Source organism: Xiphophorus maculatus, chromosome 13 (genome assembly GCF_002775205.1).
Source record: "Xiphophorus maculatus strain JP 163 A chromosome 13, X_maculatus-5.0-male, whole genome shotgun sequence".
NCBI classification, from domain to species: Eukaryota; Metazoa; Chordata; class Actinopteri; order Cyprinodontiformes; family Poeciliidae; genus Xiphophorus; species Xiphophorus maculatus.
The window spans coordinates 25,408,457-25,433,134 of NC_036455.1; the positions used below are offsets into that span (position 1 = coordinate 25,408,457).

Genomic DNA, 24,678 nt, shown 5'->3' on the forward strand with positions numbered 1-24,678 from the left:
AAGATTTAAGAAGCTTTTTTACTCATAGATCCCAAAATGCTACTTCATCATCATCTAACTGGAAAACAAACAGATCTTCACAAAATGATGACTGCATTTCTGGAAGAAGTTGGTTTTGGAAATTCTGGTGTCGCTCTTATGCATTGAAGCATGTTTGGGCAGATTTGTAAGTATACTTAGTATACTTATAAGCCCACTTCTTTGGATGAGAACCAATCCTACATGTGGATTATATCTGGACTAGGGGTGGACATTTATTTTGTTATCATTTATTGTCAAAAATTTATTTCTGTCGTGATAGGAATTTTAAATTTTATTATTTTCTCCTCTATTTTTTGAACTGTTAATAAAAAGCAGTAAAGTTTGTATGTGCAATTTAATGAAATAACTCAACCTTCTTTACAGATGTAACATTCCTATTTCAAATAGAAATGTTTTTCTAGAGCAGCGTTTATGTTTTTGTTGCTATGAATGCTGTGCCGTGTAGTTACCTAAAGAAGAAGTAATAAGTAGTTTATTATCATAGTAGTAATACAAAATATTGTGATAAAATTCTACCCACCCCTAATCTGGATGCCTTATCAGGACAGATCATCTAAAAGCGATCATCTGGATTTATGGAAATACCAGCAAATCATCAGCTGCAAATCCTTGTTCTTTCTGCAGAATTTTAGTCTGTTAAGGATTTTCTTGGACAATGTGATTTTTTGCTGCCAACACATTTCTGCCAGTCAGTGGAGGCCGATGTGCTCACATGAGAAGTTGAGTAAGCTCTGCACTGGTGGCAGGACTAGCCTGTAGCTTCAACTCAGTAAACACTGAGTAATAATGTACACTTGTTTCACAGTAAAAACATGAGAATGAATTAATAAGCATCTTAACATTCTCATGAACAATGAGAAAAAAAAACTAGTTAAGTTTAAAATTATTCATATCTCGAAAGGATTTAGGTTTAAACAAATTCAAGTAGTTAAATTAACTTAATTTTACCCTCAAGCTTCTATTGTTTGAAAGCAATTGTGTTTTCGAATGCCCAAGCTGGAGAGCTGTCTTGAATCTGATACACAATCTGTAGAGGGAGCGAATGATTAGGGTGATGGTATTCAGATAAATTCTGACAGTATTAGTGTTAATATGCAAACAACTAATTAGCATATATAAGAAGGGTTTGATTGCTGTCATGCCAATAAAAAATGTTCTATGAATTTTTGAGTGGTATAAATGTTATCGGACATATAATAAAAATTGATGCTGCTTTTACATTGTTTTCATCTCCTCTGAGAGATGCCTATCTTATGTACAATTAGACAGATTTTTGAGGCAAATAAAAATGTTAACTATGGTTAATAATTAAATTAAATCCAACTACATACAAAGTACAGCTGGAGTAGTTAAAACACAAATACACTGACTCAGAGCCTGTTTTCTTTGTTCATGCCAGAGATACTGGTAAAAACAGACAGTACATCATTTTTATTCAAACAGAGACCAATGGCAGCGGCACCACAGGAGCCACCAGGTGATGAGGATGAGGAGGGAGGAGGAAGAAGATCGGAGCTTGCCCAGGGTTAAGATTCACTTAGCTGAAATACAAAAAGTGTTCAACCATGAAAACTTAACGTAGCTCATCAGAACAGAATAAAGAAAAGCTTTAGTCCAGATTTTGTGGTGTTCTTGGTGTAGTCCTGTCCAGCAGTTCTGCTTTTATCTTTATTAAGAAGAAATCATATTTTTGTTGATGTTCTAACTACTTAAATCTAAAACACATGGTTTCAATAATATTTTTCTAAAAGTAAACAGACTATTGTGAACTTAGGCTATCATCCTCAAGTACATGCAAGCAAGAAAGACGGTTTGCAATTCTGCCTTCTATTTAAATCAAAAGTTGCGATAACATAAGGAAGCTGGGCCTGATAACCTCACATCATCAGCACTTACATGGAGGTCATGTCATTGAGGGCGTGGTCCAGCTCCTCACTGATGGCTTTGTACTTGAGCTTCTGAGCATAAAGCTCATCTGTATGTGCACACATAACAAACAATGTGTGGAAAGATGAAAGCTGAGCAGAGACGCAGAAACAATGTAGACAGACGAAGAAATAAAAATCCTCAGGAAACAAGTACAGGATTTGGGTTTTGTTTCAACACTGGGTGCCTGTGGCTCAGTGGGAGAGAAGTTGTGATGCAATCAGAAGTTTGAAGGTTCAATTCTAGTTTTCTTGTGCCCGTCATCCCGCGTTGCAGTGTGAATGCAGCTGCAGTGTGAAGTGCTTTGTGCTGCATAGATCCAGTTCCTTTACCATTCTTGTCTTTATTGTCACTAGATGAGTTTGTTGCTAACATGAAAGGTTAAGCAAAAGTCTTAAGCTGTCACGGCTGCAGTGACGTTTAGTCTGTCTCCTTCCAAAGTTTGCAATTCTACCATTTCATCTCATGTTTGCTACTTCAGGGTTAAAATGTAAAAGACTTTCCTTACAACTCTGCTCCATCAATCACAAATCATAAACACGTTTTACACATTCTCTACAGAAATGCAAAATGAATGGTTTTATAAGATCTACATATTTTTATAACGTGCAGCAGTACTGTCTTTTTGGTTATTGTAATTCCATGACTGTAAAAGCATCACAGAGTGATTGTGATGAGGAAATTATGAAACATCTTAAATTTAGATAAATCTGATGAAAAATAAATATATACTTTTGAAGACCTTCATTGTGTGATGGTGTTTCTTCTATTAGGCTTTAAAATGATTGTAAAGTTTTAGAACATTGTGTTTGATTTGAGGCAAACCTACACTTATGTTTATTATTGTGTAATTAGCAATTAGTTCACAAGTGTTCTATGCTCCTATTTTTCAGTCTGCATATAAAAAATGTAATTAAAGTAAAAATAAAAATATAGTAATTAAAGGATTCACATCAATGAGTCGCTGTCTATGGGACATGGGTCAGTCTTCAGTTCCAGGGTTAGGAGAAGATTCAATTACACATTTTGTTGATGTCTATATCTACGACGTAAAACCCTAAACTCTAACTTTTAACTCGAGTCGAGCAAATCTCAATCTTGTTGTAATCTGTTGATGACAAAGACAAATAAATCTTATCTTATCTTATCTTATCTTATCTTATCTTATCTTATTTTATCTAAACCAGACTGCAGAGAATAGAACGCTGGTATGATATTTTGGATTAGTATAATTTAAAAAATAATCATTTTATTTATAATGCCCCTATATATCAAATTCAAATCTCAAATGGCACATTCACACTCTGATGATGGTTTGCTGATGTGGGGTGCAAAAGTCAAGGGCAGACCAGGAATAGAACTGGTAATTCACCAGTTTACCAGAGAGCCACCGTCATTTACAACATTCTTTCATGAAATGATGCATTTGGGGTTAAATGTGATTTTATGCCAGCCATACATTTGTCATACATTAAGATAGCTGTATGTTAGGCTCTGCTGCTTTAATGTATTGTAGCAGCCAAAGTAGTGGGCTAGGGCAACGAATCATGAGACAGTTTCTCATAATGTCATTGTGTTGAACTTCTGGGTTTACAGTTAATGCAGTTACTGTTATTTGCCATGTAAACACAGAGCACTCTAGTTTGTATTTCTGCTTGACGCAGCATCACCATGACCTCAAGAACTAGACCCTGGATCCAGATGTTTAAAATGAGTCAACTCCAGATTGGGTGACTCAGTCTCAGAGGAAGCGAGAGCTCGGCATGAAAAGGTGTCACCATGGTGTTATCAATACACCTCCTAGATGGAAGCCCAAAAATGACAGTTGCCCAAAAATGACGCTGGGGAGAGGGAAGTTTGGTTTCCCTGCAGGACTCATTGGGGCCTGCCATGCAAAGCAATGGCAGGAACCTATTGCTATTCTCCCAAGAAAAGTTTCTTTATTATTATTGGGGCCTGCCATGCAAAGCAATGGCAGGAACCTATTACTCTACACCCAACAAAGTGTCTCTTTAATATTATTATAATTCTTTATTTTTCTTCCGTAACCGTTAATGCGGCTCGTACCGCTGGGTGCACACCTACAAATGAGGTATCAAAACGTGCAGAAAATTCACGCCATTGGAGCTATTACTTGTGGTGGGATTTGGGCTTAACGTGGCGACATAATTCGCAAAAAACTACGAAAAAAACCCCATTATAACTCAATGGGAAAAATCCTAGAAATACCCTATTTTTGAGGATTTGCTGTGTCGTCACAAATTCACCTAGAAATGCCATTCAAATTTCATTTTGTAGATACGTCTGTGATCTCTTCGAAAGTGAAGACGGCTCGTCGATACCAGTTACGGTTTGTCCACAATTTGCCTCTAAGCGACCCAAACTTTCTCATTTTTGCTGAAATTACAGTGACAGCCGATCTCGGTTCAGATCTGGGCACAACATTTCTTTCTCTCATCACTGTAAATGCTCTGAGTGAGGTACAGATATGAATCTCGGGACTATCGCAGAAGACACATTGAACTGTCATACGCTCGAAACGCTTTTCGAATATGTATTACGGTTCCCGAACAAGAAGGATTTGTTTCCAATGCTTTTTTTCAGTAAAGTGTGTTTGCTCAAACACACTTGTGTGTTTGAGAGCTCACAGCTCAGAGCTCACACCTGCTGAGACCATTATTTGCCATAGCAACGGAACTCAAGAGGCTATTGGCTGCTGATTTGGACTACGAATACGCATCGCTGTAGTTCTATCTATCCTCAGTTGAAACAGATCAGGACTGAGAACTGGCCTTTAGAACTACTGCTGCTATGGGCTGTATATAACTGATTTAACTCAGTAACTGTTACACATGGGATTAGTTTGGAACTTTAAAATGGAGCATAATAATAATTTCAAAATAAAAGCCTTGAATAGTTTTACATCAGGTAATTGCTGTTTTTGGCTTTATTTGACGTTTTCATCCAAAGCACTGTTACACATGGGATTACTTTGGAACTTTAAAATGGAGAATAATAATAATTTCAAAATAAAAGCCTTGAATATTTTTACATCAGGTAATTGCTTTTTTTGGCCGTATATGACTTTTTCATCCAAAGCAATGTTACACATGGGATTAGTTTGGAACTTTAAAATGGAGAATAATAATTTCAAAATAAAAGCCTTGAATATTTTTACATCAGGTAATTGCTGTTTTTGGCTTTATTTGACGTTTTCATCCAAAGCACTGTTACACATGGGATTACTTTGGAACTTTAAAATGGAGAATAATAATAATTTCAAAATAAAAGCCTTGAATAGTTTTACATCAGGTAATTGCTGTTTTTGGCTTTATTTGACGTTTTCATCCAAAGCACTGTTACACATGGGATTACTTTGGAACTTTAAAATGGAGAATAATAATAATTTCAAAATAAAAGCCTTGAATATTTTTACATCAGGTAATTGCTTTTTTTGGCCGTATATGACTTTTTCATCCAAAGCAATGTTACACATGGGATTAGTTTGGAACTTTAAAATGGAGAATAATAATTTCAAAATAAAAGCCTTGAATATTTTACATGACGTAATTGCTCTTTTTGGCCGTATATGACTTTTTCATCCGAAGCAATGTTACACATGGGATTAGTTCGGAACTTTAAAATGGAGCATAATAATAATTTCAAAATAAAAGCCTTGAATATTTTTACATCAGGTAATTGCTGTTTTTGGCTTTATGTGACTTTTTCATCCAAAGCACTGTTACACATGGTATTAGTTTGGCCCTTTGAAATGAATATTAACAAAAATTTCAAAATAAAAGCCTTGAATATTTTTACATCATGTAATTGCTCTTTTTGGCTTTATTTGACTTTTTCATCCAAAGCACTGTTACACGTGGTATTAGTTTGGCCCTTTGAAATGAAGCTTAACAAAAGTTTCAAAATAAAAGCCTTGAATATTTTTACATGACGTAATTGCTCTTTTTGGCTTTATTTGACTTTTTCATCCAAAGCACTCTTACACATGGGATTAGTTCGGAACTTTAAAATGGAGCATAATAATAATTTCAAAATAAAAGCCTTGAATATTTTTACATCAGGTAATTGCTGTTTTTGGCTTTATGTGACTTTTTCATCCAAAGCACTGTTACACGTGGTATTAGTTTGGCCCTCTGAAATGAAGCATACTGAAAATTTCAAAATAAAAGCCTTGAATATTTTTACATCATGTAATTGCTTTTTTTGGCCGTATATGACTTTTTCATCCACAGCACTGTTACACATGGGATTAGTTTGGAACTTTAAAATGGAGCAAAGTAATAATTTCAAAATAAAAGCCTTGAATATTTTTACATCATGCAATTGCTGTTTTTGGCTTTGTATGACTTTTTCATCCAAAGCACTGTTACACATGGTATTAGTTTGGCCCTTTGAAATGAAGATTAACAAAAATTTCAAAATAAAAGCCTTGAATATTTTGACATCATGTAATTGCTCTTTTTGGCTTTATTTGACTTTTTCATCCAAAGCACTGTTACACATGGTATTAGTTTGGCCCTTTGAAATGAAGCATACTGAAAATTTCAAAATAAAAGCCTTGAATATTTTTACATGACGTAATTGCTCTTTTTGGCTTTATTTGACTTTTTCATCCAAAGCACTCTTACACGTGGTATTAGTTCAGAACTTTAAAATGAAGCATACTGAAAATTTCAAAATAAAAGCCTTGAATACTTTTACATCAGCTACTTGTGTTTTGAGCATTATATAACTATTTTAACCCAAGGACTATTACGCATGGGATTAGTTTGGCCCTTTGAAATGAAGCATACTGAAACTTCCAAAATAAAAGCCTTGACAACATTTTAAATCGTACCGAACGGTGCACGTCCGCCTCGCTTAACGTTCTTGCGGTTCTCCGCGTGCCACTGGTGACGTCGCGGCGTTCTTTGGCGTCGACGCCGATTTGTGGCGCGACGACGCCGGGCCCGAACCCCACGGGCGCGCCTTGGCAGGCCCCGTCTAAATTTCTTCCGAAATTTTCTAGTTATTCTTTATTTTTCATCCGTAACCGTTAATGCGGCTCATACCGCTGCGTGCACACCTACAAAAGAGGTATCAAAACGTGCAGAAAATTCACGCCATTCCAGCTATTACTTTTGGTGGGATTCGGGATTAACATGGCGACATAATTCGCAAAAAACTACGAAAAAAACCCCATTATAACTCAATGGGAAAAATCCTAGAAATACCCTATTTTTGGGGCCTGCCATGCAAAGCAATGGCAGGAACCTATTGCTATTCTCCCAAGAAAGGTTTCTTTAATATTATTATAATTCTTTATTTTTCATCCGTAACCGTTAATGCGGCTCATACCGCTGCGTGCACACCTACAAATGAGGTATCAAAACGTGCAGAAAATTCACGCCATTGGAGCTATTACTTTTGGTGGGATTTGGGCTTAACGTGGCGACATAATTCGCAAAAAACTACGAAAAAAACCCCATTATAAGTCAATGGGAAAAATCCTAGAAATACCCTATTTTTGAGGATTTTCTGTGTCGTCACGAATTCACGTAGAAATGCCATTCAAATTTCATTTTGTAGATACTTCTGTGATCTCTTCGAAAGTGAAGACGGCTCGTCAATACCAGTTACGGTTTGTCCACAATTTGCCTCTAAGCGACCCAAAGTTTCTCATTTTTCCTAAAGTTAGAGTGCGTCTCTCGCTGCTTAGAGTGAGAGATGAAGACAACTTTTTCAGCCTAAATCATTTTTGAAATCGCCATCACGCCCACAAATATCGCACGATTAGTATCAAAATCGGTCCTGACATTGATACGCCTGTCTGCTCCGGTAAAATGTTTTCGAAATTCATCTAGACCGTACGGTTTTCTGTCACGGTGCTTCAGAGCAAAGTCATGCGACAGGATTTTCTGAGGCTGTCTCAGGCTTTCTCCCATGTATTTGAATAGAATTTCAGATCTGGGCACAACATTTCTTTCTCTCATCGCTGTAAATGCTCTGAGTGAGGTACAGATATGAATCTCGGGACTATCGCAGAAGACACATTGACCTCTGATACGCTTCAAACGCTTTTCGAATATGTATTACGGTTCCCAAACAGGAAGGATTTGTTTCCAATGCTTTTTTTCAGTAAAACGTGTAGGCTCAAACACACAATTGTGTGTTTGAGCATGTATGACTCACAGCTCACACCTGCTGAGACCATTATTTACCATAGCAACGGAACTCAAGAGGCTATTGGCTGGTGGTTAGGACTACAAATACGCATCACTGTAGTTCTATATATAGTGGAATACTCAGTTGAAACAGAGGTTGACTGAACTGGCCTTTACAACTAATTGCTGCTATGGGCTGTATATAACTGATTTAACTCAGTAACTGTTACACATGGGATTAGTTTTGAACTTTAAAATTAAGCATATTGAAAATTTCACAATAAAAGCCCTGAATATTTTTACATCATGTAATTGCTCTTTTTGGCTTTATTTGACTTTTTCATCCATAGCACTCTTACACGTGGTATTAGTTCAGAACTTTAAAATGAAGCATGCTGAAAATTTCAAAATAAAAGCCTTGAATATTTTTACATCATGTAATTGCTCTTTTTGGCTTTATTTGACTTTTTCATCCAAAGCACTGTTTCACATGGTATTAGTTTGGCCCTTTGAAATGAAGCATACTGAAAACTTCAAAATAAAAGCCTTGAATATTTTTACATCATGTAATTGCTCTTTTTGGCTTTATTTGACTTTTTCATCCAAAACACTGTTACACATGGTATTAGTTTGTCCCTTTGAAATGAAGCATACTGAAAATTTCAAAATAAAAGCCTTGAATATTTTTACATGACGTAATTGCTCTTTTTGGCTTTATTTGACTTTTTCATCCAAAGCACTCTTACACGTGGTATTAGTTTGGCCCTTTGAAATGAAGTTTAACAAAACTTCCAAAATAAAAGCCTTGACAACATTTTAAATCGTACTGAATGGTGCACGTCCACCTCACTTAACGTTCTTGCGGTTCTCCGCGTGCCACTGGTTACGTTGCGGCGTTCTTTGGCGTCGATGCCAATTTGTGGCGTGACGACGCCGGGCCCAAACCCCACGGGCGCGCCTTGGCAGGCCCCGGCTAAATTTCTTCAGAAATTTTGTTTTTCTAGTTGAGGATTTGCTGTGTCGTCACAAATTCACCTAGAAATGCCATTCAAATTTCATTTTGTAGATACGTCTGTGATCTCTTCGAAAGTGAAGACGGCTCGTCGATACCAGTTATGGTTTGTCCACAATTTGCCTCTAAGCGACCCAAAGTTTCTCATTTTTGCTCATATTAGAGTGACAGCCGACCTCGGTTCATATCTGGGCACAACATTTCTTTCTCTCATCACTGTAAATGCTCTGAGTGAGGTACAGATATGAATCTCGGGACTATCGCAGAAGACACATTGAACTGTCATACGCTTAAAACGCTTTTCGAATATGTATTACGGTTCCCGAACAAGAAGGATTTGTTTCCAATGCTTTTTTTCAGTAAAGTGTGTTTGCTCAAACACACTTGTGTGTTTGAGAGCTCACAGCTCAGAGCTCACACCTGCTGAGACCATTATTTGCCATAGCAACGGAACTCAAGAGGCTATTGGCTGCTGGTTAGGACTACGAATACGCATCGTTGTAGTTCTATCTATCCTCAGTTGAAACAGATCAGGACTGAGAACTGGCCTTTACAACTACTTGCTGCTTTGGGCTGTATATAACTGATTTAACTCAGTAACTGTTACACATGGGATTAGTTTTACACTTTAAAATTAAGCATATTGAAAATTTCACAATAAAAGCCCTGAATATTTTTACATGACGTAATTGCTCTTTTTTGGCTTTATTTGACTTTTTCATCCAAAGCACTGTTACACATGGTATTAGTTTGGCCCTTTAAAATGAAGCTTAACAAAAATTTCAAAATAAAAGCCTTGAATATTTTTACATCAGCTACTTGTGTTTTGAGCATTATATAACTATTTTAACCGAAGGACTATTACGCATGGGATTAGTTTGGCCCTTTGAAATGAAGCATCCTGCAAATTTCAAAATAAAAGCCTTGAATATTTTTACATGACGTAATTGCTCTTTTTGGCTTTATTTGACTTTTTCATCCAAAGCACTGTTACACATGGTATTAGTTTGGCCCTTTGAAATGAATATTAACAAAAATTTCAAAATTAAAGCCTTGAATATTTTTACATCATGTAATTGCTCTTTTTGGCTTTATTTGACTTTTTCATCCAAAGCACTGTTACACGTGGTATTAGTTTGGCCCTTTGAAATGAAGCTTAACAAAAGTTTCAAAATAAAAGCCTTGAATATTTTTACATGACGTAATTGCTCTTTTTGGCTTTATTTGACTTTTTCATCCAAAGCACTCTTACACGTGGTATTAGTTCAGAACTTTAAAATGAAGCATACTGAAAATTTCAAAATAAAAGCCTTGAATATTTTACATGAAGTAATTGCTCTTTTTGGCCGTATATGACTTTTTCATCCAAAGCAATGTTACACATGGGATTAGTTCGGAACTTTAAAATGGAGCATAATAATAATTTCAAAATAAAAGCCTTGAATATTTTTACATCAGGTAATTGCTGTTTTTGGCTTTATTTGACGTTTTCATCCAAAGCACTGTTACACATGGGATTACTTTGGAACTTTGAAATGAAGCATACTGAAAATTTCAAAATAAAAGCCTTGAATATTTTTACATCAGGTAATTGCTGTTTTTGGCTTTATATGACTTTTTCATCCAAAGCACTGTTACACATGGGATTAGTTTGGAACTTTAAAATGGAGCATAATAATAATTTCAAAATAAAAGCCTTGAATATTTTTACATCAGGTAATTGCTCTTTTTGGCTTTATTTGACTTTTTCATCCAAAGCACTGTTACACGTGGTATTAGTTTGGCCCTTTGAAATGAAGCATTCTGAAAATTTCAAAATAAAAGCCTTGAATAATTTTACATGACGTAATTGCTCTTTTTGGCTTTATTTGACTTTTTCATCCAAAGCACTGTTACACGTGGTATTAGTTTGGCCCTTTGAAATGAAGCATACTGAAAATTTCAAAATAAAAGCCTTGAATATTTTTACATCAGCTACTTGTGTTTTGAGCATTATATAACTATTTTAACCCAAGGACTATTACGCATGGGATTAGTTTGGCCCTTTGAAATGAAGGTTAACAAAACTTCCAAAATAAAAGCCTTGACAACATTTTAAATCGTACCGAACGGTGCACGTCCGCCTCGCTTAACGTTCTTGCGGTTCTCCGCGTGCCACTGATCACGTCGCGGCGTCCTTTGGCGTCGACGCCGATTTGTGGCGCGACGACGCCGGGCCCATGCCCGACGGGCGCGCCTTGGCAGGCCCCGGCTAAATTTCTTCCGAAATTTTCTAGTTATCCCTACTACTCATTTTTGAAACTTGGAAGACAATAGGTGATACATGTATCATGTAGAGCAACTACAGATGCAATGGGCAGCTATTAATCTCTGTTGAACAGGATGCAGAAAACCATAAGAAATCTCCCTCAGTAATCTGTGATGCTGTTATCAATTGTATCTCAGAAACTGAAGTGGAAGGAGGTGGAAACTAGAATAGATAATCCAATTCACCAATCAGTCCTTCTTAGTTGTGCACAAGCTTAATCAGAAATCTTGCTTCAACATTTTGTTTGCAAATTCAGTATCAGAAAGCTGATTGTTGAGAAACACTGCAGACTTCATGGCAGGTTGGCACTTGTTCAAGTCATCTTAAATAATACACATGCTGATAAATTTAAGAGACAATTCTCTACCTTCCAGATCATCAATAGTCTTCTCCAGCTTGGCTACAGATCTTTCAGCAAACTCAGCTCTCGTCTCAGCCTGAGAACAGAATAAAAGAAACGTCTGATCACAAAATATCTGAGGGAAATCCTTTGTGAGAGAAACAAAAACCTGAACATGTATGTAATGGTAACTTGTGAAACATGTTTTGGATTAAAAACAGAGCAAAATTATTTGATGATGAAAACTCAGTCTTCATGCTCACCTCTTTCAGCTTGTCAGTTAGGATCTTGATTTCTTCCTCATACTTGTCCTCTTTTTGAGAATACTGTGAAGGGAGAGCAGCAGCGTCATCTTGAGCTCTACTGTTCCATCCCCCACCCCTCTAGATCCACCACCAGTATTAGACTGGAACTGAGAGGCACTAAAGATTATTTTTCAGACATGAACTCTGATCTTGTCCTAATAGGATACTGGGAGAAATCTACTGCATCAGTGGTTCCCAGAGTCAGGCTGTGGCTCTCTTCAGAAATCACACTATACCACACAAATAAGTGTGGTAAAATAAAAAGCATCTTGACGCTGGAAATATTTCAACAATTACAATTATATTTCATGTTGATGCTGTTTGTGATGCTATTATTCCCTCTGTTTAATTACCTCTTGTTAATATTTGCATGTGTAAGCAATAATTTGGAGGTTCAGTACAACATAATGTTATAATGACTGTGTGAGCATAATTTGCCCATTGGGTTTATGGGTAGAACATATAATCACTTTCAAAAGACAGATGAAGAGATGCATTATGTTGATCAAAGCATATCAAATATCCTAAATTTAGTTTATGTCAGTACATATGAACTAGGGAGCAAGAATCAGAAAAACATCAACCAACTACTTGCTCACTGTGAATTCTCCTGAGAACATTCTAGCCATTTGGACTGTATGTGTGCTACTGATGATCGGACTTTGAGTTCACATCTAATGGTTCTGCCGCTGGTGGTGCTGTCCCACCTTCTCAGCTTGTGCCTCCAGAGACTTAAGGTTGTTGGTGACATTCTTCAGTTCCTCCTCCAGCTCTGCACATTTTCTGGTTTTGATGAATAAGGACATAATGTTAGTGGAGGCAAAAGTGAACAGTTTGATCAGTCACATTCAGACTAATATTGTAAAAAGTCCTTTAAGATGTTAACATTTAGTCCCTATGGCAACAACCTTAGAAAGGACTCTGAACAATAAATGCTGTTATATGTAGCTTTAGCCTTGCTGACAAAATGGCTTCCAGACATAAGGAAAAAAGAGAACAAACTACCTAAACAAATCAGTGTCAGATATCTGTTTAATGACAGATAGTGAAGCTAGAGGTTATGTATTTTTCAAGTTAGTCAGGAAATGGTCTCTCAGGGCAATGCTTTAGTCTGAACAGGATCTTATTCTGAGAATGTCAGAGCTTTGCACAACTTTACTGCAGTTCAAAGAAAATAAATATTCATGAGGTGAAGACAAGATCTATGAAAAACACATATTACTGTTATAAAGATATATAAATCATTTTAATTGACATCACATGACTCAAACATTCTCAACAAACTCATAAGAAAGACAGAGTCAGTTGTGGGGATGCAGCTGGCTTCACTGGAGGAGGTGAAGAGACCACAAAATATCTTAAATCCCATGTAGTAAAGATGAACTGTTGCACCATTATGGAGCCTGCTATAGCTAAAACCAAAGAAACAATAAAAAACCTCCTCCACAAATGTCCACCACCTGTGAGGACGGGTGTAGAGGTTTGGTGCAGACTGTGCCATTTTTCTGTATTAAAAGAAGTTAGCTGATGTTATCAGGTATCTTATCTTAATGCCTCCTGCACACCTCCCTTTGGAGGACATATCCCACTGGAAAGAGACCCCAAGGCTGGGTCTGAACTAACTGAGGGGGTCAATAAGTCTCCTCTGGCCTGGGAATGCTTTGAGATATCCTGGAATATGGTGAGAAACATTGCCGGTAGGAGGATGTCTGGGTTTCCTAAACCTTCCACCTCCTTTACCTTAGGAGAAAAACAATTGGAGTTTTGGTTATGTGACTGATCTTCACAAGGCAGCAATGCAACCAAAACCATTAGCTGCTCCCTCTATTAGCTGATACATTTCCACTGCATAAACAAAAGGTCAAGACTATATCAGTCACCACTGGTTGATCTCTGGTCTGAAGTATCCTGAATGTTTCTAAATAAATGAATTACTTGTTAACCAAATGTGTGTGTCAACTGGGCACTGCCTGCATGAACTGCTGCATTAATGGTTATATTTGTTACGTATGATAGTGAGACACTCACGCCTCAGCCAGTTCTGCTCTCTCCTCAGTCCGTTCCAACTCTCCTTCTACAATCACCAGCTTACGAGCCACCTAGAAAAATGCATGTACAGAGTTAGCTTGTTTTACAGGAAACTTTCAAACACAATAAACTCACTCAGTTAAGCACCAAGTCAAACGCACAAAAGGAGTGGCTAACCATAAGATGAGAATTTAATGACTTAAATTTCCAAGCAGCTTTGGCCTTTGTTTAGGCCAAACAGAATGACAGACAGTGTTTACACACTATTATGAGAGCATCCAGCAGCTAGTCAGTATGGTCAGCTACGTTCACCAGACACAGGTAATGCTTAATTCATACTCCAGGTCTCATTAAAACAACACCAACATGTCTTACTGTCACTTGTTGATTATAATAAAGCACTAATTGAAAGGAAATTCATGGAGTTCAGAAAAACATCCCTCAGTCACACTGCAGTCGTAGAATCACCTCCTCGTATTTGCGATCAGCTTCTTCAGCAATGTGTTTGGCTTCCTTCAGCTGGATCTCCTGGAGTTCCATCTTCTCCTCGTCCTTTAGGGCCCTGTTCTCAATCACCTTCATGCCTCTGTGCAGAGAAACAATCAGTCATTTCTTCTTCATTACAAACAATTGTTGAAGTTAGTTTTTTTTATCTTCCTTAAGAACAGTTGTTGGTTCTTCCCAGTACTATCTAATGAGCCAGAGTTCAGGCTGGTACTCAGTTATTTTGCACCTTTCCACGTATTTTTCCTGTATGATTTGTGGTGGTTTGAAGATTTCTGCACATATCACTTCAAACTTAGTGAATTTCAACTAAAAAAGGAAGCAACTGACAAAGAAAAATTTTTAAGGCAGAAATTAGAAATTCAATGAGAAACAAAATAACATGACCTCTGGACTCTGATCCTATTGACACAGAGTTGCTGACTTCATAGTCCAACACTTAGGAAATGCTGCTTTAAATAATCTTATGGTTTCACCTAAAGATTCTCTGAATGGTGCGTGTTTGTTTTTGAGTTAGAGATGGAAAGTTACAATTTTTATCATTAGCGAGGAAAAAATAGTGTGACAAGAAATTAATTGATAATGTTTTCAAACTTCAAATAACCACTGTCCAGTTTTGCTTTGTGAATTATTTTTGTTTGCTGTTGGTTTTCAATAAGTATTAAAATATTTGCATATTTATTGCAACTTCTGTGTACAACTTAGGTGGACAATTGCATTATTTCTTGTAAATGATGTACAGAAGAAAACTGTTTTATAAAGAGTGAGTGTTATCTCTAGAGGAGAGTTTGTGAGACTCTGGCTGTAAGCACCATTGTCAATTCATAAATGTATTTTACTGTTATTGCAATAATTACCACAAAATATGAAAACACAACTCCCTATGTCCCCCCCTTAGTGTGAACGCACAGGCTGACTGAACCAAGCACCAGCTTAAAATGAAAGAGATTCAAGTTCTACAGCCAGGAGTTTGAATTTAGAGAGACGTGGTCTTCACTGGACCACCCACCAGAGCATCAGCAGCAGTTCTGTTACGTTTTTGCAGTTGAAAGATGTGGTCTCCATATACTGTATGTTGCTTGTTTTTTTTCTAGCAAACCCTATAGATTTATTTATGATAGGACTGGAATCTGAAGAGTTTGGAATGAAGACGTCGAACGTCTGGATGGGTTTATGAGCCACTTTCTACCATCCAGTTGACATGGGCTAATGTCTACTTTAGGCACTCTTGGTCAGTAAAGTTATAGGTATTCCCCATCAGTCTGTTTTTTATGGAACAAATAGTGTTGGACAGTGAATTTGGCTATTTCAGTTATTTAAGTTTTTTTCTTATCCTTTATTTGTCATGTTCTGTGTTTTCTGTGTATTTATTTAGAGTTTTCTGTGTCCCCGAGTCTTCGTGTTGTCCTGTCTTCCCCTTGATTGTTTCCCAGGTGTGTCTCGTTTCTGTAATTACCCCGTGTGTATTTAGTGTCACCTGTGTCTCAGCGTCTCTGTCGGGTCCTTGTCGAATGTGCGTTTAGTCCTTCGTCTTGTCCATTCAATTTACCAGTTGCTACCGGCGTTGAGCCCTGGCTTCTGCTCAGCCGTGCTGCCTGGTTGTGTGGACTTTGTTTGGGACATTCATTATTAAAATCATTTATTCATCCTACCTGGGTCTGCTGCGTTTGCCTCACCACCACCATTTCATGACATTATTGTTTTTGACAGCATTAACCAACTTTGGCTCGTTGTCATATTTAGTTTTATTGTTGTCAACTTTTGTTTCATTCGATTTGCAAATTTGTTATGGCTTTTGTCCAATCTCTGCACACACAAGTACAAACTAGAATATGTACATACCAGAGGAGTTGTATGTAATGCAGAAGCTGCTGTAGCTGATCAGGGTTCAGTGTTGATAAATATATAAAAATATGGCACAGAGGTTTTAAAGAACCACTTAGTCGAATGTTTGAATGTTGATCTACTTACCTGGAAAAAAAACTGTTACAATAAACAGACTGAAATGTTACTATTAATATGTAATTACTATTACTATTTATATTGTTACTATTTATAGTTTTAATGTGTTTTTCTCCACTTTTGAATGCCGACCTTCTGTAGCTCCCTGTCAATAATTGGTTGCCTAGTGCAGTGGTTCTCAAACTTTTTTCAGTGATGTACCCCCTTAAGAATATATTTTTAGTCAAGTACCCCCTGACACGGGCAAAACATTTTTGGAATTAAAAAGAGGTACAGTGCTGTAAAATCACTGTCTGATTTATTAAAGCCAAACAACTTATATCAGTGAACCTGACAAATACATCCATATTACAAACATTGCATGGTTAATCAAAAAAGAAAAACAGAAGACGGTGACCACCAGGAAGGTATAAAACCAGTCAAACCGTTTTATTTTAAAGGATATTGAAACTAAATACTGAATATAAATTTCAGTGCATGAACACACATTTATATTTTATCAAACTTTTTACAAAATAATTTTTCCCAAGACTTATTATGAGGAGCCTACTGATTTTTTAAAGATATTTTGAAAAGCTTCACGTACCCCCTGCAGTACCTCCACGTACCCCCAGGGGTACGCGTACCCCCATTTGAGAACCACTGGCCTAGTGGATTGAAAATTCTTCGGTTTTCTGTTGTTTTTGCTTGACCCCTCTGACTGAATTCATTTATAGGCACACTGATGTTTGATATGCCATCCCTGCTGGATGAAACGTATCATTTGATCACAACTGATTCAATTTTTCCATTACCCAGCATTAGTTTGAATGAGCGGTTGCTGTAAAGTCAACAATACAACACAAGTCAGCGATTGTTGCTACGTGTTTGTCCAGGAGGAGTGAATGATGCAATCTGCTGAGATTCCTGACAAACGTTTTACTACTCTGTATAATTAACTGAGTTTACTGTACTGTCTGAAAACTAGGATCAACTGGAAAGTTTGTGTGACTGATTTGAAATGATTTTTTTTGGTAATTGACTTGAGATGATATTTGTTGTGAATTGAACTATGGGAACTATGTCTGCCACCGGAATTAAAATACAACTCTTGTATTTATTGCTCATACATAACCAAAGGGGGGGAAAAAAGTTTGTTGCAAGCCCAGTTAGAAGTCACCTCTCGCTCTCATCAGCGGCTTTTTCAGCTTCTTCCAGTTTCTGCAGGGCTGTTGCCAGTCTCTCCTGCGCTCGGTCCAACTCCTCCTCCACAAGCTGGATGCGTCTGTTCAGGGAAGCCACCTCTGCCTCGGCCTGCATCCAGACAAACATGGTGTGGATTCATTCAAACATGAAACATGACCAATATCAGCTGCAAAAGACTGATGCACCAACAGTTTTTCTTTCTGATAGGTTTTTAGTTTCAAAACCTAGATTTAAAATCTGGATCCCTCTGTGACAAGTGGACATGTAGCTTCTGTTGTAGCTTTTTTGTAGTCATACAAATTTTTTTTTAAAAATTAAACCAAAAAATATCCGAAGTAAATGGCAAGATATTTGGAAAAATTATTTGAGACAATTGTTGAAATAAAAATTGCTTGCTTCTATATTTCCTGTGGAAGAACTGTTAGCTTGTTAGCTAAACAGTCTGAACTGTGCGTGCTCTGCAGGTATTTGCCTGGGTGACAGCTGTTTCATCTATATAGAGACACTGACAAATTGTTCAGTAGTGAGTCAGGGTTCATTCAGTCGCAGAAGAACAGAGTCCTGAAGTAAAAAACATTTTTGTATTTCTTTTCTGGTTTTGATTAAACATAGATAACAGAGTGAAAAAACAAGAATGACCCATTGATCTGTCTGTGGCTGAATAGGACTCCATTGAGAGCACACAGTGTCAGACAACTGCTAAGTATACTTAAAGTAATGCAGAAAAATTCTCTGAGATAATAACATTTTTTCTCTTTGAACCAACAGAGCAACACAAAATGAGTATGATAATATTTGCCTTAAAAAAAGAGGGTAGTAGTTGCTGAACAGTGACCTGGGAGCCGTGGGTAGAGCCCCAAAAATGGACATGAGCCATTGTCAAGGCTAAGCAGGTGACATCAGAATCAAAATAGGAGCCTGAATCCTCCCAACAGCTGTGAGCGTTCCATTCAGGGCACCATGAGAATGGAATGTGACACAGAGAAAAGAAATCAGATAAGCTCAGTTTGCACTGAACACATTCAAGGTTGCATACAGTGAAGTCCTCAAATTCATGCTGACATCAAAACTAAATGAAAATAAGATTAAACAACTGATGAAGTTCTGAATCCCCGGGACTATCTGCCTCTTCATGACTCAGAAACCAGTAGAACCAGTTTAGTTCTCCACTCTACACCTCACATCCAACATTAAACACAGTTAAAGTTGCTTTATTGGAATTATAAAATACTCATTCCTTCTAAAGCAAAAACAATTTTTACTGCCAGTTTTATGACATGAAGTACAGTAATGTGTTAATGTATATGCTGTGTGTCTGTCAGCTTACAGCTGTTCTTTCTCCAGGTAGAATTCTAAACTGGAGGTCATGGTAAATGTAACTGCTGCTACAAGAACACAGTGTAAATAAGCATTATGCTACTCAAGTCACTAAAACTTTATGACTCCAAATCATTAATTTCAGAGTCATTAGTGACTGAAATTAATGAAGATATCTTGTGACATAGTGCCTTGTTGTACTTTGTGCTGTCATGTGTTATGGGTTTGTCTACACTATTGTAAATGGTATATTTGATCTCCATTACACTTATTAAACTTAATGAACAAGCAAAAATAATTTTTCTTGACCTAACTGAAACCAGGTCCACATTCAATTCCTTTTGGTCAAAGAAGAGAAAATGCCCTCTGAACATGTCTGAGTCTGTATAGTATGGCTTCGCTTCCAGAGGTGTGTCACTCACATCAGCAGCCTTTTTGTCAGCAACCTCCAGCTTCTCCTGGGCATCCTTCAGGGCTTCTGAATATTTATCCAGCTCATCTTCTGTCCCCTTCAGCTTCTTTTGCATCTGCAGAAGTTCGTCTTCATGCTGATGGTGTAAAAGACCACAAAGGATCAGAAGCACTGCAACCATGTATAAAATTATACTGACTTAAACTTTTTAAACTAAAAGAACATTTATTGATTTCTGTTTAAAAATTCCTCTGGTCCTTGTTAGGGAACAAACTTGATTCCACACAATGGCCACCTTAAGGAAGTGTACTAAATATAGTACATATGTATAATATATATTTACAATTAATCTGCACTAGATTTTTTTAAAGTAAGCATTTTTTGTTCTTGTTTTCTAGCAGTACATTCTGAAATTGTCACTAAACCCATTCTAACCCGACTGTTTCTACTTAACCACAGATATTAGCCTCTGTTGGAGCCATTTTGTTGTCGGTGAGTCGTGTTTAGGTTTGCTACTATAAAAAAAAAAGAAAGATTTTTTTTCCCAGTACAAAGATAAAAGCAGACAGTAGATCAAAATCATAAGTACATTTCTAAAGACAGATTGGTCATCTTCTGAAACTGCAGGCAGACCAAGTCCAGGTGAAACTTTCAGGTCTGTTAAGAAAATTTAAAAAGATAGATCCAAATAATAATATAAAAATGTTGTGGTTACTGATTGCTCCTGATGGGGCCCATAGCTCGGGCCCCATAAGAAGCGGTGCTGTTTTTGGTTTAGGAGTTAGGTTTAGGACTAAGGTGTGAACTGGTACTAGTTAAGTTTAGGGTAGGTGTCAGGGTTAGGTTGCAGGAATTAAGGAAAAATGAATGGAAGTCAATACAAAGTCCTTGTGAAGATAGAAAGACTGTGTGCGTGTGTGTGTGTGTGTGTGTGCGTGTGTGTGTGTGTGTGTGGGTGTGTGTGTGTGTGTGTGTGTGTGTGTGTGTGTGTGTGTGTGTGTGTGTGTGTGTGTGTGTTCCATGACAGACCTGTTTGCTCCTCTCCTCGGCTCCTTTCTTGTCTGCCTCAGCTTGCTCAGCCCGGTCCAATGCATTCTCCTTGTCCAGCTTCAGCATAAGCATCTTTTTTTTGATGGCTTCCATGTTTGCTGTTGGGGGATGTTTGCAGACTGAAAAAGACTAAAGATAAAGACAGATTTCTGCAGGGTGTGGACCTGGTGGTCTGGCAAACTAGAGGACAAACCAAACAGTAAGACAACAGCAGTTCATTTATATGACAGACACTGAGACCCTCCCATTACAAAGCCCCTCCACTTACTGACTGGGCTATAACGAGTGACAACTGTTGGGAGTCTACAGTTGTCTCTCTGTGTGACGGGGTCAGTCAGGAGCAGTTTATTAAGTTTGGGTGTAAACCATGCATGGCTAAAATTAGGCTAAAAAACACAAAAAAAATAGGTTAGAATATTCCATCCATCCATCTTCTGTTCACCCTTTGTCCCTAATGGGGTCGGGGGGTTGCTGGTGTCTATCTCCAGGTACGTTCCAGGCAAGAGGCGGGGTACACCCTGGACAGGTTGCCAGTCTGTTGCAGGGCAACACAGAGACATACAGGACAAACAACCATGCACACAGGGAAATTTAGAGAGACCAATTAACCTGACAGTCATGTTTATGGACTGTGGGAGGAAGCTGGAGAGAACCCACGCATGCAAACTCCATGCAGAAAGACCCCGGCCGGGAATCGAACCCAGGACCTTCTTGCTGCAAGGCAACAGTGCTACCAGCTACGCCACTGTGCAGCCCCGGTAGAATATTATAATATATAAATATTAGGATATTTATGTTCAAATTCATTTATCATTTCCATGACCTCTGAAAAGAACCCACAAATGAAACATTTTCCCACATTACAACCAAAATTCAATTTTATTGTAATTTTATATAATGATAGAACAACACAAAGTAGACTATTACTGTGAGGTCTAAGAAAAATGGTGCAGTTTTCTTTTCTTTTGAATAAACACCTAATAAGCATGGCAGGAAGTAGTTTTCACTTAGTTGGATGGCCATATCTTGGCAGGTCCATCATCCATATTCAGCCCTCTCAGCATTCAAAGCTTGGATAATATTTTAGAACCTAACTCTGTATTTTGTTGATGCTTTCTCTCTGGTCTGTCTGCTGTGTTCAGGATAAATCCTTATGGATTTATGCAAAGATAAAGTATCTGGAAAGTATTCACATTGTTTTACTTATTAAATATTTTTGCATGTCTTCATGTTAGTTTTATACCTCAAATCTCTAAACATAGTGACATCAATGTGAAAAGAGTTTGTTTGACACTGACAAATTTTTGAAAAATACTTAAAAATGGTCTGTGATGGACTGGGTTAGTGTCCAGGGTTTACCCCACCTCTCACCTGATGACCTCTGGGATACACACAGGGCCACATGAGGCAGCACTGATAAGCTGACAGACAGTGGATGGGTGGATCATAAAAAATGGTTGCCCACTGATGCTGCCCATGCCACCTGATTGACCCTGAGAGGATGCAGAGATGATCTGTAGAAATTTCCCTCAAACCGCTCCACCAAGTTTCTAGAGATATTTTCCAAGAAGATGTCAGGCTGACAGCTGCCAAAAGTGCTTCAGCAAAATCCTGAGTGAAGGTTATATTTTTCATAGGAGTTGGGAAAGGAGTTTGGGTATTCAACTTGGGTGCCTTCTGAAGGGAACACGGTCTCTACAAGATGAATTCAGTTAGCAAAAACAAAACCATCTTGAAATAAAAACCTGTTATTAGTTTGTCTCCAGTAGTTTGCTTTGTTTTCCTTCTGAACACCAGAAGGTGGAGGGGTGATAACTGAACAGCAGCAGTAAACATGACATCTGTCGCCTCACTCCCATCACTTCCCTTCTAATTAAGCACACAACTCCTTCAGGAATTACCCAATTTTCTTCCCTATCAACTTATGAAGATGCAACTATAATTCATATTAGAAATGCATGAATCTTAACTTAAATCTGAGGATCATTTGAAAAAGAAAGTTATTTCAGATGTCATTTAAAACTAAATGAGACAGATTGTGAGCTACATCAAACACAATAGAAACTGAAGCTCTTCTGGTTGCTATGCCTGCCCAGTAACAGTACTCCAACACCTGACCTGTAATGACTATTACTGGATCTCTCTAAGGGATGGATTAGTAACAAGACCACCAGGGTGGATTCGTCAGTCGCTCCCCGTTGGTCCAGCTTGGGTTATTAATAAACAACTTTTGGCTGACATTGTCAGGGGGATTAAAATTATACAGTATGCCTGCTACAATGACCTGTCAAACAAATTTGAATGTAGGGAAACAAGATCTAAGTCATCACATCAACCATAATTGTGTATGAAGTTTTAAGCCATAATAGATCTGGACTATATCCGTACTGAGGCAGAACAGGCGTTTAAAGTTTCACCACTGTGCCGTGAAAGACACAAAGAAAGGAGGAGGTCTGGGTCGCATGAGATAATGCTTGGTTATCCAAATTAACTTCTTTGTTCAAACTTTAGTTCACTGTGACATATGCAAGTTGAATTAAACATCAGTCAAGTTTAAAAGCTTAAAGGACATCTGTTTCTGCATGTTACCTGCTAACAGTGCTACATCATGTGTCCAATTAACTCTTCTGGACTGCAGTTATGAGAAGCATGCAGATGTTTTATCTCGCATATAAACCTGCTTTACATACAGCATGTGCAGCAGGACTAGGGCTGATTATCATTTAATAGAAATCTTTAGAAAGTTTACACAAAAATCCTTTTTCAGTCTTTTGTTTGCAAACTAGTCAGCGAAATTCATTTAAGTGTAGTCCTGTGATAAGACTTTTAAAGATACCAGCTGTTTTAGCACTGTAAATACTGAGTGCTAAAAAAGATGAGCAGAAAAATGCTTGAAATGCTTTGCTGTGTTCCCATCTGTCTCCTCTAAAGGAAAGCATACAACCTATGTTACTTTCCACTAAGTGGCCCCACATGGAGGAAAACTGCAGTTGTTGTCAAAGAATTTTAGCACAACAGAAGTGTCATTAGTTTCTCTTACATATCATCTCATAAGTTGTTTGAGAATTCTGAAAAATAGTTTTTCTGCAGAATAAAAACTATGTACCACCATAAGCTTTGAGAACTAAAATGTTTGTTGTTTATCAGCATAACATTGAACCATGTAAAAATGTATCATATAATCACAAAAACCCCAATATTTCTGACTAGAATTATTATAATCCTCCCCTTGCTTTTTGCTGAAACAAAGAAACAATAAATGCAAGTGTGCAGGTTTCATAATTTTATTAAATACTTTAAACCCAAATGTAAAAATAAAGTGCAAACAAGATCTGGTCTAGTCAAAACCAACAGGTTAAGAGGTTTTTTAAAAGAAAAGTTGTTTTTGCTTGACTTAAATAATTGCTCTATTATTTACCCAAAACTGTGTTTAATAAAGACGCCTGGCAGAATTTAGAGAACTGTTTTTAAACAAATATCGAACAAGACATTAAACTGCAAATCTGTTTCATTTAAAGCAGCATGTAAGGAGATTAGAATGACAGTTAATCACTGTTTTAGTATTTCAAAAATATAAAATAAATGATAAAATTACATCAAAATCATGCAAAAAGGACGGAATCCATAACATACATCCTTAAAATAGCTTAGAACATAAAAGGGAATAGTGATGAGTTATGTTCACATGTCATGAAAACAACAAAAAAACTATTTAAATTCACAGGACATCCCATAATTTAACAGCAGGTCAGACAGGGTCAAATGTCTTAAAACTATAAACTCTCCAACAGTGAATGATTTCATAAAGTCTCGTTTAGACAAACACTCGCACTTTCAGAGGTGTGCGGTGAGCCTCCTGTGAGAATAATGTATCTTTGTGAACAAAGAATTATGTGTGCATTTACATCTCACACATGCTGATGCTTATTAAAAACTCAATAGACATGAAATGGAAAAGCTTGGTCTCTACCAGATAAATTAAATCTCCCTGTTAGTTCCTCTGTATCCAGTTCAGTGGATTTAGTTCATCATACAGGGCCAGTCTAAGGTTGTATGAGGCCTTGAGCAGAATTTGACTTAAGGATCCCTCTTTCTGCTAAGAACATCAGCACCACGAACAGCA

The 24,678-nt window shown here is 37.4% G+C and overlaps 1 protein-coding gene across 1 annotated transcript; it reads right to left on the bottom strand.

The window, feature by feature from the left end:
• Nucleotides 1-1,412: 1,412 nt before the first annotated feature.
• On the bottom strand, nt 1,413-20,787 carry LOC102232298 (tropomyosin alpha-3 chain). Its single transcript, XM_023344928.1, has 10 exons — nt 20,535-20,787; nt 19,516-19,641; nt 17,751-17,884; nt 14,594-14,711; nt 14,126-14,196; nt 12,805-12,880; nt 12,056-12,118; nt 11,820-11,889; nt 1,939-2,017; nt 1,413-1,583 (listed from the first exon to the last, which is right to left on the bottom strand). The coding sequence occupies exons 1-10, from the start codon at nt 20,646-20,648 to the stop codon at nt 1,580-1,582; spliced, it is 855 nt and encodes a 284-aa protein (XP_023200696.1). The 5' UTR covers nt 20,649-20,787; the 3' UTR covers nt 1,413-1,579.
• Nucleotides 20,788-24,678: the final 3,891 nt, after the last annotated feature.